Below are 14,887 nucleotides of genomic sequence, written 5' to 3'. Positions count from 1 at the left end.
ACTCTGAGTAGACCCACTGAAATGTCCATTCATTTCAGTGGGCCTGCTCTGAGTAGAATTAGCATTGGCTAACCAATGGTTTGTTTGGAGTGGAACAAAACATGATCCTTGGTTTGGATGTATCAGTACCCCTATTGATCATGGTTGGTTTCTCCATAGCACTAAAAATGAAGAAGTTAAGCAGGTCTGATTGGCTCCTGTGTGGTAAGCACAGGTTTGTTACGGAAATGCAGAATGTGGCGGCTTTTTTAAAAGGAAAGAAGTTTATTTTCCTGTGCTCTGAATTCTGTTTAAGAATCGGTACATATGGCTCCTTCGAGGAAATAATTGCCATTGAGGTCAAACACTGCAAAGCAGTAAATAACTTATGAAGGTGATTGATGACTCAGGCGTCTGATGATGACAAAAACCTTTTATTGTGAGTAATGCTGTAGGTATAATTCTTCTTATGCTGCAAACCAGAGAACTGGAAACATGCATCATCTGTCTTGGACGGGAGGGATGTTGAATATATTGCTAACACTTGCTTAGCATTTTCACTGTTTTCATTTTGGCGTTTGACTTTGAGGCTTAAACATGGAGTTCAGGAGCAGGGTTGGGCAGCTGAAATTGTTCAGGTAGCCACTGGTTACAGCTCAGCTATTAAACTATTCTGATAATAACTTGGGCATGTCCTTATCCCAGAACTTGTTTTCAATGTTAGGGTTCATTCCTAGGCCGCATGACTTCATAAAAACAATTCTGTGATTCTATATGTCTTTGAACACTGGCAGTAGGGCCACTCCTAGTTTAAGAAGAACACCCAAGCCTGGAGGGTATGACTTCCACAGTAGATGGAGTCCAGAGATCTGTTGCTTTAGAAATGTGGCACTGAAATTAACCATATTAAGGCTGCAGTCATATGTAAACTTACTTGGGAGTAAAACCCTTTGCACACAAAAAAACCCGCAGTTCCCAAACTGTTCTGCTACTGCGGCTCATCCATTCAGTTGAGCCTTGTGTTTCACCACAGCTTTTTTGATATTGGCTTGGAAATCTGTGTAGGTCAGCAGTCCCTAGTCTTTTTGGCCTTGGAGATCAAAGAAGTGTTCTTCGCATCATAAAAAACCAATTTCACAAATACTGGTGATGCTCAGAACCCTGCAGTGCATACCCACAAACAAAAAAGACATAGACAAAAAAGCAGGCCAGCTACCCAAAATGAGCAACACCCCCCACCGCCAAAAAACTGCAACCTCATTTTTGTTGGAAAATATATATTTTAAAATTGGAAAGTGTAGGAGACCTTGACAAGTGCTAATGGGAGTGTCTGATCTACTGTGATGGCAATTGGGAACCCCAGATATAGGGACATGTATTGCTCTCAATATTTATATACTGCTGAGTTTTGTATACATGATCCCCAATCTTCCTTCCCATCTGAATTAAGGAATTTAATCTATGTGGTGATCTCAAGGGTTTGCCCAACCAGCCGAGTTTGTCTGCCTGTTAAGCAAAAATGTCTGTATAATACAGAAGTATTCTAGATGGGTGTGAAATGAGTTCTCAAACATAGTGCTATTGTTTGTGACTGTGTTGAAACCAGGTAAGAGTACATTTTTAGATTTAATGAAGTGTCAAAACACCCTTAGATCCATCCTTTTCTTGGGAAAACCACAAAACCACAAAAACTGGCTTATTTCTATCAGAACTTCTAATTGAGTGTTCATGCCATCATGATTGGGTGCTCTTTTGGTTTGTTACTAATCCTGTATTGCTGTTTAGTCAACTAAGGCTAACATCCTGTTAAATAATAAGTAGTATCAACTGACCTTTTCCATCTCAGGTTTGTCCCTTTATAACAAAATACAGTGCAAGAGCAGTCCTGCTTTGGAACTGCAACCTTTTTATAGCTGGCATCTGTGACAAATTTTTAAAGTCTATTTCCTGCAGACATCAGTAGCAAAGCTACCTTTTATTTTAATTTTTTTGGAGAAGAATGATGATATGCCTATAATCTGTTTTGGTGATCAGGGAATTTACTTTAGAATCCTACAGACCTGAAGAAAATCTCACTAATGCAAATAGTTTTTATTGGAAGTTCTCATCCCCCCATGTTTATTTTTAGAGTAAACCCCATGAAAGCTAAATAATTGATGCAAGTTGTACTTGGCAGTCCTCAAGAGTGTTTTGCTTACTCTTCTTATGCAAGGTATTTTCATTGCTTGCAAAATGCTTTTTAGTCTTGGCACCCCAATTTCAGTGATTATGGGTGTGTTAAAAACATATTTGTAGACAAGCCCATCGTGCAGCAGCCACTATTATATTTTGGATCCATGCCCCAAATGATTAAGGAAGGCAACATTTTAAAAATATTAATTAAAATGTCAACTGTATTAAAGATAGTACTAAAAGAAACACCTGTTCATTCCTGCCTGCCAAATGCAGATGCCACAACCCCTTTCTTCTATCTTTTTCCCCTGGAAAATGATAAAGTTGGAGGAACAGATGTCTAGGAGTCAGACAATGAGGGTACATCTCCAGGCTCAGCTCAAGGTATTTTTGTCACCCTAAGTAACATTTTGTGTTTCAACTCTTCCCCACCCCAAGTAACTTGGCATGTGCTGGACAGTGCAACAGAACAGAGTTCAAAAGCCCCTCCTATTTTCTACCTTGTTACCTTTTCATACATGAGACAATTGTAACCTGTGAACCACTGCTGCCAACATTAATGCTCCCACAAACATGAGTTATGCAACCACAAATATGGATCATTGATTATTAATATGAATCACTGATCACATTATAAACTTGCATTGAATGGGTGGGTGAAATCTGCCCTCTTCCCATGTGTAACTACTATCTGAAACTATGATTGGGTGGTTAAAGGAATGTGAGAAATCCCACATTAGGTGAGCTTGTGTATCTTAATAGCTAAGCTACAAATTGGGAAGTTCCTAGTTTGAGTCTCACCTGTGTTATAAAGTCTCTTGGTAGTCTTAGTTAACAGAATTGCTACTAGATGAAGCATATGAAGCACGCTGAAAACTTGAAAGTACAGTGCAAGTGTTAAATAGTGAAGTTATTTTGAATGTGCATCTTTAACAATGGGTGAACACACTATGCATTCCCAGCATTTAACCATATTCTAACTTATTTTAATATTGCATTTTTAAATTGCTGTAACCATCCTGGGACCTCATGGTGAAGGGTGGGAAAGAAATCTAATAAATGTTAATAGTGATTCAGACAATAAAAATGATTAAGAACCATGATAAGGAGGATGCAGCCTGATGCTGTGCATGTTTGCACATAGTAGGCTACACTGTGTTCAGAAGCTCCAGCCAGCATGGTTGATGGTTGGTGTTATAGGAATTGTATTCCAACAACACCCGGAGGGCCAGAGGTTCACCATCCCTGTGATGGCAACACAAAAAACTTTGCTGGGGAGAAATGGTAACCCCTATGTAGTAATTGAGTATTACCTGCTAGTCCTAAGGACACGTAACCTCTGGCATAGGTTGTCACCACTTGTTTGCTGGTCCCAGTTGAAGAATTGGGCAGTTACAGCTGCACTCTTTTCACTACTGCAGTTACCTCTTCTCTATCCACCCTCTGTTTACTGCTACCAGCTCACATGCCCATCATTTGCAGCAGCTGCTGCTACTTGCTTGATGAGGTGGGACTTAATGAGGTAGTAGCTTTTGATTTTCCCCAGTGGTTGAGTTCCAAGTAGCACTTAGAGTATACACTTCCAGTATAGGGTGTAGCCGTGCATATGTGCAGCACACCACTGGCTCCGCCTCCACAAGTTTCTGTATGATTTCTATAGAAATCAACACCAAGAGACTCTTTCAATGTGTTGTTACTGCTGCTAAATATACTAGTACAGTTGAACCTTGGAAGTTGAACGCCTTGGCTCCCGAACAAATTGGCTCCAGAAGGATCAAAACCCAGAAGTGAGTGTTCTGGTTTTTGAATGATTTTTAGAAGTCGAACGTCCACCGTGGCTTCTGATTGACTGCAGGAAGCTCCTGTAGCCAATCGGAAGCTGCGCTTTGGTTTTCAAACGGTTCTGGGAGTCGAACACACTCCCGGAACGCATTCTGTTCAAAAACCAAGGTACCACTGTATATGACAGACTGGTTGAGCTGTTGTGTTTCCTGACTTCTGTTGCCTGGGCAAAGGAAAAAAATCTCTTATCATTTATGATTAGTTGATAATAATATTGGCAATAGTCTGCTATACAGATTCTACTTGATACTGACTGGGGTGAACCAAGTACCGGTATTAAAATATTGTGCTTTTCCAGACCCCTAACAAGGATTGTTACCTGTTTCTTTTGTGTAAACATTCAGTTCACCCTTTCTTCATCTGCCACGAAGAAGAATGCTTGAATAGCATTCTGCAAGTTTTTGTTCATTGTTTGAATTTAGGATGCAGAACTAATCTTGACCTACTTTGAGGCTTCTATAAGCGTCTCCTCAAATGAAAAGAGATGAAGTTCCTTTGGGAATTTCCCAGAAATGGCTATTGAGAAGACCTAGAATTCTACATGATCTTGCATAAGAGCATCTATTACTATGCTAATATCATGGACTTGCTTTTGTTGAAGCTGTAGTCTGTTTCATCTATCCTGCAACTCATTTTGAGTGCCACTACCTAAAAATCTGGAGATCCAGTCCTCCAGGTATCTTGACCTCTCAACTGACTAAAGCAAACCATTTGATTTGGTGCTATGTCTTTTATATACTCCTGCCAACTTAGGCTTGCAGGGCAGCAGCTGAAGAAGGAGCAAAAAGGGTTTTCTCGTGTGTGTGTTTCTTTGTGGCTGATTAGCTGCTCTCCCTGTGCAAAGGTCAGAGGGGGCAGGGTTTCTGTTAAGGCAGGTGATTAGCTGTGGGAGGAGCTTATCAGAGCTTGCAGGGCAGTTTGATTCATCTTTTAGATTCAGGGGAGCTAGTCTCAGTCGCCTGCGGTTCCTGCGCAATGTTTGCCATCTTGCCAAAGGTTGCAGGCAGCTTTACCTGCAGCAAGTGCATATTGATTGCCCTCTTAAAAGACAAAGTCCAGCAACTGGAGGAACGTGTAGCTACGCTCCAAAGAATTAGAGAGCTGGAGCTCTTCTTGGAAGCAACAGAGCACACCGTCTCGACCAAGGAGGAGACGGGGGACTCCCCTGAGAAGGAGGCTAGTTCACCAACACAGGAGCCAGATATATGGAGAAACGTGACTCAAAGAAGTAGGAGGCCCAGGGTTCGCTCTGATTGTTTAGAAATACACAATCGCTTTGAGGTCCTCTCCCCTAGCATGGAAGACGAAGAGCAGACTCCATTTGAGGATCTCTCCCTCGTTACAGTTGATCAGGTATATGAAGACGAGCAGCAAAGTCAGTCCTCAGGGAATGTGCAGGCGACCTTGGAACGGACAGCTCACGGAAGAACCCCGACCAAACCTAAGAGGAGGCGTGTAGTGGTGATAGGGGATTCCCTACTGAGGGGAACAGAAGCAGTGATCTGTGGGCCTGACAAGATGTCTCAGGAAGTGTGCTGTCTCCCCGGGGCTAAGATCCAAGATGTAACTGAACGACTGCAAGGAATCATAAAACCCACTGACAAATACCCCTTCCTCTTGGTTCATGTGGGAACCAATGACACTGCAAGCAATAGCCTCCAGAAGATCAAAAGAGACTATGAGGCTCTGGGCAGGAAATTGAAGCAATTAAATGCACAAATTGTCATCTCATCTGTCCTCCCAGTTGAACGAAGTGGCCCAGGGAGAGAGGGAAAAATAGTGGAAGTGAACAGCTGGCTTCGCAAATGGTGTAAACAGGAACGGTTTGGATTCTTAGATCACGGACTGCAGTTTCTTGAAGATGGACTTCTGGCAAGCGATGGGCTGCACCTCACAACGGCTGGGAGGAATGTTTTTGCCAAAAATCTCAGAAAGCTCATCAGGAGGGCTTTAAACTGACTAATGTGGGGGAGGGAGACAGTGCTCCTGAAGGTAGGAGTCTATCAATTGATGAAGATGATCATCCAAATGTCATAGACCAAATGGAGCATACAGCACGCAGACCTAGTGGTGGGAGGAAAAAATCCTTAAATAAGAGACACGGGGGAATGATTAATGGACTTCAATGTCTGTACACTAATGCGCAAAGCATGGGAAATAAACAAGATGAGCTTGAGCTCTTGGTACAGCAAACTAAATATGACATAATAGGCATCACTGAAACCTGGTGGGATAAGTCCCACCACTGGAATGTAATAATGGAGGGATACAATCTATTTCAGAGAAACAGACCAGACAAGAAAGGAGGAGGTGTGGCGTTATATGTCAGGGATGTGTATACCTGTGAAGAGATCCAAGATTTAGAACCTCAAAGCCAAAGTGAGAGCATTTGGGTCAAAATTAAGGGAGAGAAGAATAACAGTGACCTCATTGTGGGAGTTTATTATAGATCCCCAAGCCAAACGGAGGACATAGATGATGCCTTCCTGGAACAGATGGCCAAGCATGCAAAAGGAAGGGAGATAGTAGTAATGGGGGACTTCAGTTACCCGGATATTTGCTGGATGTCAAACTCAGCCAAGAGCATAAGGTCAAACAGATTCCTCACTGGCCTTGCAGACAACTTCGTTGTCCAGAAAGTGGGAGAAGCAACAAGAGGAACAGCCATTTTAGATCTGGTCCTAACCAATGTTGATGACCTGGTTAGTGGGGTAGAAGTGGAAGGATCATTAGGCACGAGTGATCATGCTCTTCTGAAGTTTACTATACAGCGGAAAGGAGCAGCCAAGCATACTAGGACTCAATTTCTTGACTTTAAGAAAGCCGACTTCATAAAACTTAGGGAAGTGCTGGGTGAGATCCCATGGACAGTAATACTAAAAGGAAAGGGAGTTCATGATGGCTGGGAGTTTGTTAAGAGGGAGATATGAGACGGAAACATGGAAGGTGCCTAAAGAAGCCAGGGTGGCTATTTAAAGAACTTTTAACTGAGTTAAGATTAAAAAAGGATGTGTACAAAAAATGGAAAAGGGGGGAAACCACCAAAGAGGAATTCAAACAAATAGCCAGCACGTGTAGACACAAAGTCAGAAAAGCTAAAGCACAGAATGAACTCAGGCTTGCTAGAGAGGTTAAAAGCAACAAAAAAGGCCTTTATGGGTATGTTCGTAGCAAAAGGAAGAACAAAGAAACAGTGGGGTCACTCAGAGGAAAAGATGGTGAAATGCAAACAGGGGACACAGAAAGGGCTGAACTCCTCAATGCCTTCTTTGCCTCAGTCTTCTCCGATAAAGAAAACAATGCCCGACCTGAAGAATTTGGAGCAAATGATTCAGCAGAGGAAACACAGCCCAGAATAACTAAGGAGATAGTACAAGAATACTTGGCTAGTTTAGATGTATTCAAGTCTCCAGGGCCAGATGAACTGCATCCCAAGAGTATTAAAAGAACTGGCAGATGTGATCTCAGAACCACTGGCAGTCATCTTTGAGAATTCCTGGAGAACAGGCGAAGTCCCGGCAGACTGGAGGAGGGCAAATGTTGTCCCTATTTTCAAAAAGGGGAAAAGAGAGGACCCAAATAATTACCGCCCAGTCAGTCTGACATCAATACCAGGGAAGATTCTGGAGCTGATCATTAAGCAAACAGTCTGTGAGCACCTAGAAAGGAATACTGTGATCACCAATAGTCAGCATGGATTTCTGAAAAATAAGTCATGTCAGACTAACCTGATCTTGTTTTTTGACAGAATTACAAGCCTGGTAGATGAAGAGAACGCAGTGGATGTAGCATACCTTGATTTCAGCAAGGCATTTGACAAGGTGCCCCATGATATTCTTGTAAAGAAGCTGGTAAAATGTGGACTTGACTATGCTACCACTCAGTGGATTTGTAACTGGCTGACTGACCGAACCCAAAGTGTGCTCATCAATGGTTCCTCTTCATCCTGGAGAAGAGTGACTAGTGGGGTGCCACAGGGTTCTGTCTTGGGCCCGGTCTTATTCAACATCTTTATCAATGACTTGGATGATGGACTCAAGGGCATCCTGATCAAATTTGCAGATGACACCAAACTGGGAGGGGCGGCTAACACCCCAGAGGACAGGATCACACTTCAAAACAACCTAGACAGATTAGAGAACTGGGCCAAAACAAACAAGATGAATTTTAACAGGGAGAAATGTAAAGTATTGCACTTGGGCAAAAAAAAATGAGAGGCACAAATACAAGATGGATGACACCTGGCTTGAGAGCAGTACATGTGAAAAGGATCTAGGAGTCTTGGTTGACCACAAACTTGACATGAGCCAACAGTGTGACGCAGTAGCTAAAAAAGCCAATGCAATTCTGGGCTGCATCAATAGGAGTATAGCATCTAGATCAAGGGAAGTAATAGTGCCACTGTATTCTGCTCTGGTCAGACCTCACCTGCAGTACTGTGTCCAGTTCTGGGCACCACAGTTCAAGAAGGACACTGACAAACTGGAATGTGTCCAGAGGAGGGCAACCAAAATGTTCAAAGGCCTGGAAACGCTGCCTTATGAGGAACGGCTAAGGGAGCTGGGCATGTTTAGCCTGGAGAAGAGGAGGTTAAGGGGTGATATGATAGCCATGTTCAAATATATAAAAGGATGTCACAGTGAGGAGGGAGAAAGGTTGTTTTCTGCTGCTCCAGAGAAGTGGACACGGAGCAATGGTTCCAAGCTACAAGAAAGAAGATTCCACCTAAACATTAGGAAGAACTCCCTGACAGTAAGAGCTGTTCGACAGTGGAATTTGCTGCCAAGGAGTGTGGTGGAGTCTCCTTCTTTGGAGGTCTTTAAGCAGAGGCTTGACAACCATATGTCAGGAGTGCTCTGATGGTGTTTCCTGCTTGGCAGGGGGTTGGACTCGATGGCCCTTGTGGTCTCTTCCAACTCTATGATTCTATGATTCTATGATTCTAGGCTGACATGTAAATGTTCGCTATCCTGTGAAACCTAGTATTGCCTCATTTGTATTCAGTACTAAGCCATTATGCGTGGTTAGCTAAAACATACTGTTCATGAGCTGCATGCTGGTGCATATAGCTCAGGTGCTCTTGCTTTGCTCTTCAGAGATTGTGGTTTGTTGCTTATTTCCTGATACTGGTTTGTTTGGCCATGATCCTAGGTTCAGATGATTTGTTTGTAAGCAATTTTAAACATGACCAAAAGCCTTTTAAAACCAGGTCCAAAATTAGGTGACAACAATGTGCCATCAGCAAAAAGTAAGATATCTTGTTGCTAAGGTTTGGGGAGTTGCTGTCTGGGACATAAAGGATATTGTCCAGATTATCTAGATACAAGATAGACAGCAAGAAGACAATACAGGGTACAGTTGCACCAGTTTATAAACTTAAAAGAGTTCTGATTTGAAGATGTTGCATCAAACATACCTGTCTCAAAGAACAACTGTACTCAGGTGATTGAGGATAGAGTTGTCCAAGAGATTGTGCTTGCATTTGAAGGGCGTTTTCAGAATGCCAAATACACACCTGTGAAAGTAACATCTTTAGTCATAGCGTCTGGCTAGATCATATGGCAAATATTCTTTGGGAAACATATGTTGGATTAATAGTCAAAATTGATGGGCCTTTCACCTTAAATACACAGTTCTATGCAAAATTACTTGTGCAAAGGCCCCGTTGATTCAGTGGGAAAGTTTGTATCCTGGGGTGATTGGCAAACTTCCGCGTGATTACAGCATCTTCCTGCAATAAGTGGCTGTAAGCGAAACAGGTTTGCAGTAAACTCCTTCCTTATAAAGCTAGCTAGGTATTTTCTAATATGAGAGTGTCTAAAATTAAAACATTCTGACCTTTGGGGTCATCGTATTTTTCTTGCTAGAGCTTTGTGGTCTATTCGAGCAATATTACACAACGCACATAGTGTTGACTGCTTAGTACATTGTGTAGCTGTGTAAAAAAGTTTCTGTCAGCCTAAAAACTGAACAAATGGTGAAGCTCACCTGGCTGTTATACTGAACAAGATCTATGTGCTTGATGACCCTTGCCTTCCCTACAACACTTTCACAAACTTCCAAGGTGAAACTTCCAGTAGGTTGTATTTTTTTCTCCCTCATAATGGGGATGGAACGACTCCCCTATGAAGAAAGGTTGCAGCGTTTGGGAATCCTTAGTTTAGAAAAAGAAGCAAGTGAGAGGTGATAGGTTAGAAGTTTATAAAGTTATGCAAGAAATACATGAAGAAAGCAGAGAGCGAGAAGTTTTCCTCCCTCTCTCATAATACTAGAATTTGCGGACATCCTTTGAAGCTGGAAGTTGGAAGTTTCGGGACAGATGAAAGAAAGTTCTTCAGGCAGCACATTGTCACCATGGAACTTGCTTCTGCAGGAGGCGGCGATGGCCACCTTGGATGGGTTGAAAAGAGGATTAGACAAATTCATGGAGGAGAGCGCTATCAATAGCTACTAGTTATGATGGCTACACTCTGTGTTCACAGTTGGAGGCAGCAATGCTTCTGAATACCAGTTGCTGGAAATTGTGGGAGGGGATGGTGCTCTTGTGCTGGAATTCTGCTTGCTGGTTTCCTATAAGCATCTGGTTGGCCACTGTGAACTAGAAGGGCCATTGTATCAGTCTACTCTTCTGTTTTCGTGGTCTTAATATTCTCCATTTATTAACCATATTAATGGGTTATAATTGTTACTACACATTTAATATTTCTTTGACATATGCGGAAGTGCTATGGGAAACCCCATTCCAGGCCAACTGATCATGTGAACTCCCTGCCCCTGTTGAGGGGCCTGCATTTTATTTTATTGCTTTTTAAATTTGTATGACACAACTGTGTTTGAGATCTGTTAAACCAGTTTAAATGGCAACTATGGCAGAAAGGCAGCGTACATATATTTTACAAACAACTATAACAGAACTTACTGAATGCTCACATCTTCATCCTTGAGGGGCATCTAAGATTGGTATCCTGCTATTACCACATCTGCACATTTTTGTAACTTACAGTCTGTGGGCTGCAAGTTGCTTTGAAGTCCATCACCTCCTATAGCTTATGTTGATTCATCTGTTAAAGCTTGCAACCCAAGTTTTATACACTGCAGCAAATTCAAAAAGTGGCATAAACACGAAGGTGTCGGAGTGCATCATAAATATTAATAGTCTTTCCAGTGCAGCGTCAAACCTTTATAGGGGAAGAGCTGAATTTCAAAGAGATTAAGTGACCTGCTCAAGGTTAGGTTGCGAGCTGTGTGCAAATTCAATTCTAAATGTCTTATTCTAATTAGACACAATCTGCAGCTAGCCACAGGAAAGGTCTGCGCCAGATGAATGCCTATTCCTACGGTGTCATTTTACAACGCAGAAAACAAACTCTCTCTGCCTCAGCTTGGAAAGGGTTACAGTTGAAATGCCTGTAGCAGCCTGAAGTAAATGTGAACCACTGAATGAAGAAAGAATAGGAACCTGGTGTTTGCAATCTGGGTTGTTGTGTTTTTGTTGCTCTCTGATAGAATTATTACCAGAAATTGTTTGAGGAGGTTCTGTTAATTGCTAGCATTTTTGAACCTGACAGAGGGGGAAAGCAGCCTGTCTGTTGTATTACTGGGCAGGTGGGGGAAAGAAAAGAAGCAACTTTTGGTCCTTAGCCCTTTCCTCCTTGGATTCTCGTGCCTTTGCCTCCTCTCTCTGCTTCTGCAGTCTGTGCTTGTGTGTGCAACATGGAGGGAGGGATTGGAGGAGCTGCCGCTGCTGCTGCTTTTACCAATATCTATTCAGCAGCTTCTACTGCAGGGGCGATAAGGACTGAAGGCAATCTTGATGAATCCAAAAGGTCAGTACTATCAATAAATCACCCAGAGAAAGGGCTTTTTGAGGGATGTTTAAATTCACGTCTCATTACAAACAAACAAACATCAGATATGCTAACTGTTTCTAAGGAAAAATGTTTGTTCCATGTTTTATTTAAGCCAATAATTTGGTAATAAAATACAAACCACAATATTAATAATCATGTAATTATTTCATAAATGCAGATTCCTTTTAATACATATAGGAGGAAGTTATTGGGGTGGAACAAAACAATTGTCCTTCAGATACCTTTATTTTACGGTATATAGTCATATTAAAAAGTAGGCATAGTATAATCATGGCTTTCTGTCCTCCCCCCATTTTAATTTTTGTGGTGATGTTTAACTATTTGTTGTCTGTGTAGAGTAATACTGCAATGTTATGTCTAAAATACACATCATATGACACACAGAATTTTGCTAAATTGGATTAAATACAATTCTTATGAGCTGAATTACAAGGAATGGTTCAGTGTTTGCATCTGCAATATATATATATATATATATATATATATATATATATATATAGACTGCAGACTAAATTTAATACTGTAGTTCTTAAAAGCTAGTTTGAGTCCTGGTTGTTTAGTAAAAATTATTGTGGAATGAATTAGTGCTGATAACTTTAGGGCAAATCTTTTCCATTACCTTGGCCTCAGATTTATATTGCAGTTGATCTAAAATAATCCTGTTATTTAATTTCAGTTGGGATGTTCTTCTAGGCAAAGATGACATAATTTTTATGGAGTAGAGTTGTCATTAATACTGAAAACTTACCTTAATGGCAACAACTGCAGCCTCCTACCTTTATGGTTTTTTAAAAGATATATATGGTTGTTTTGCAAGACCTACAGTTATTTATGAGCAGGAAGTAGGTGGTTCCAAGGTCTCCTATTTCAGTTTATATGCAGATATACAAAGTTCAGGTATTTCACCATGGGGACTCCACCCACCTGAAGGACTGAGTAGCTAGCTAATGAATTTAAATGGTCCAGAGTAGTTTTCCTAGAGACTTTTTCTGGTGGGTGGGGTGGGTAAACTTGGAGTAGATGTCCCCTCCTGGCTCTCTTACAGGTAGGGCTGGCCCAAGACGTTTTGCTAACTGAGGCACATATCAGAATTGTGCCCCTTTTCATTCCATATACAGAAGCTGACTGGATTGCCAGCTGAATCTGAACTGGTGATAAGACAGCCCTCCCCATTCCCTGTGTACAGCAAGACAGTTAAGTGGGGCCTGGGACAAGCTGCCCAACAGAATAGAATACTGGTGGCAGGGGGGTGGGTATGAGAAATAACTGCTGATGTTGTCCCTCCCCAATCTGCTGCCTGAAGTAATTACTTAACCTTGCCTAATGGCTGGCCTGGCCCTGTTTTACAGTGTTTCATTTACTGCTGTTCTTAGAAAACATATTAATCAAAACGTTTCCCTGTTCTGGTATGCTTGTGCTCTTGAATGAACACTGATATTCTAAAACTCTTTGCTCTTACGCAAGTAAGAATGAAGGGCTTCTGTGAATGAAAACCACCTGGAGTTCAAATATCTGTGTTTACTGTGCAAATTGCCACCCAAGTATACATAAGCTGGTAATGATATGAAGAATAAAGATGGCATTCTTTTATTGGTAAAAGAAATATGGTATTTAGTGTGTTTCTTTCTTTCTCTCTCTTCCCCACCCCACATGCACTGCATATATCCAAGTATGTCCTTCACTCCCAATTCCCTTTACTTCTCTGGCCTTCTGTTCTGCTTCAGAGGTGTGTGATGGCAACACTTACTCTAATAATTGCCAAAAATAGATCTCAGCATTTTAAAACTCCTAAATAAGATTAAAGTGTTAGAGTGAATAAATTTTCTTTCAGTTAGCTGCAAACTGTAATCAATTATTAGAGCTTTGTTGATCAACTGAGATATTACAGTTTACAGATTTTCAGTGACCTGAGCACAGATGGAAAAGTCCAATGCTGTGAGCTCTGAAGTTGAGCTCTTGCAAGTATGGGATGCAATTTATTCTGTCTTGGAACAGGTTATAGCCATGCCATTTACCCAAAGACAGTATTTGGAGGGATGCGGGTGGCGCTGTGGTCTAGACCAGTGTTTCCCAACCTTGTGCCTCCAGGTGGTTTTGAACTACAACTCCCATCATCCCTGACTAGCAAGACCAGTGGCAAGGGATGATGGGAATTGTAGTCCAAAAACAGCTGGAGGCTCAAGGTTGGGAAACACTGGTCTAGACCACAGAGCCTAGGTCTTGCCGATCAGAAGGTTGGTGGTTCGAATCCCTGCAACGGGGTGAGCTCCCGTTGTTCAGTCCCAGCTCCTGCCCACCTAGCAGTTCGAAAGCACGTCAAAGTGCAAGTAGATAAATAGGTACCACTCCGGCGGGAAGGTAAACAGTGTTTCTGTGTGCTGCTCTGGTTCTCCAGAAGGGGCTTAGTCATGCTGGCCACATGACCCAGAAGCTGTCTGAGGACAAACGCCGGCTCCCTCAGCTTATAGAGCAAGATGAGCACCACAACCCCAGAGTCACTCGCAACTGGACCCAATGGTCAGGGATACCTTTACCTTTACCATCTATACCTCTTTAACAGGCATTTAATAAACCACAGGGGGGAAATACTTTAATACTGTTAGTATTATATTTTGGGAACTTAATTTAGAAAACTTGCGTACTATGAGCTGGTTTCCACATCACAGTATATAAGACTTTGGCCTACTTGGACCATCCAATTATAAGGGCTCCTGGAGAGTGTTAATCTTTTATTTCATTCATTCTTGCAACACGCCAGCAAGGTAGGGTTACTATTATTCCCATTTTGTAAAGTAGTAGTTAAAGGCTAGAGAGAGATGGATAAAGCCATCTAATGCACTGATCTTCACCTGGTGGAAAGGGACCCATTAGCGGGTCATGGTCTGATTCAAAGTGGGTTGCAACACAAACACTACTGCCGTGCAGATATATGGTAGAAGGTTAAAAATTTGGTCCCCAAATCAATGTTTGAGTTAAAAGTGCATCCTGGGTCTCATATGGTTGGTCATACCTGATATAGAGTG

The 14,887-nt window shown here is 41.9% G+C and overlaps 1 protein-coding gene across 8 annotated transcripts in view; it reads left to right on the top strand.

The window, feature by feature from the left end:
- Positions 1-14,887, top strand: part of ARHGAP32 (Rho GTPase activating protein 32) — a 201,818-nt gene that overhangs the window by 51,054 nt on the left and 135,877 nt on the right. The window contains exon 1 of one of the 8 annotated variants that reach the window (XM_079954473.1): positions 11,604-11,819. The exons of 6 other annotated variants lie outside the window; for them this stretch is intronic. In XM_079954473.1, the coding sequence (XP_079810599.1) occupies positions 11,707-11,819 (113 nt within the window). In that variant the 5' untranslated portion in view covers positions 11,604-11,706. Of the gene's footprint in view, positions 1-11,603; positions 11,820-14,887 lie in introns of those variants that run through there. One more of the 8 variants, XM_079954475.1, reaches the window with a different exon arrangement.

The sequence above is a fragment of the Podarcis cretensis genome (assembly GCF_951804945.1).
Source record: "Podarcis cretensis genome assembly, chromosome: 15".
Lineage (NCBI taxonomy): Eukaryota > Metazoa > Chordata > Lepidosauria > Squamata > Lacertidae > Podarcis > Podarcis cretensis.
This window is presented reverse-complemented; position numbering and strand designations above follow the sequence as displayed.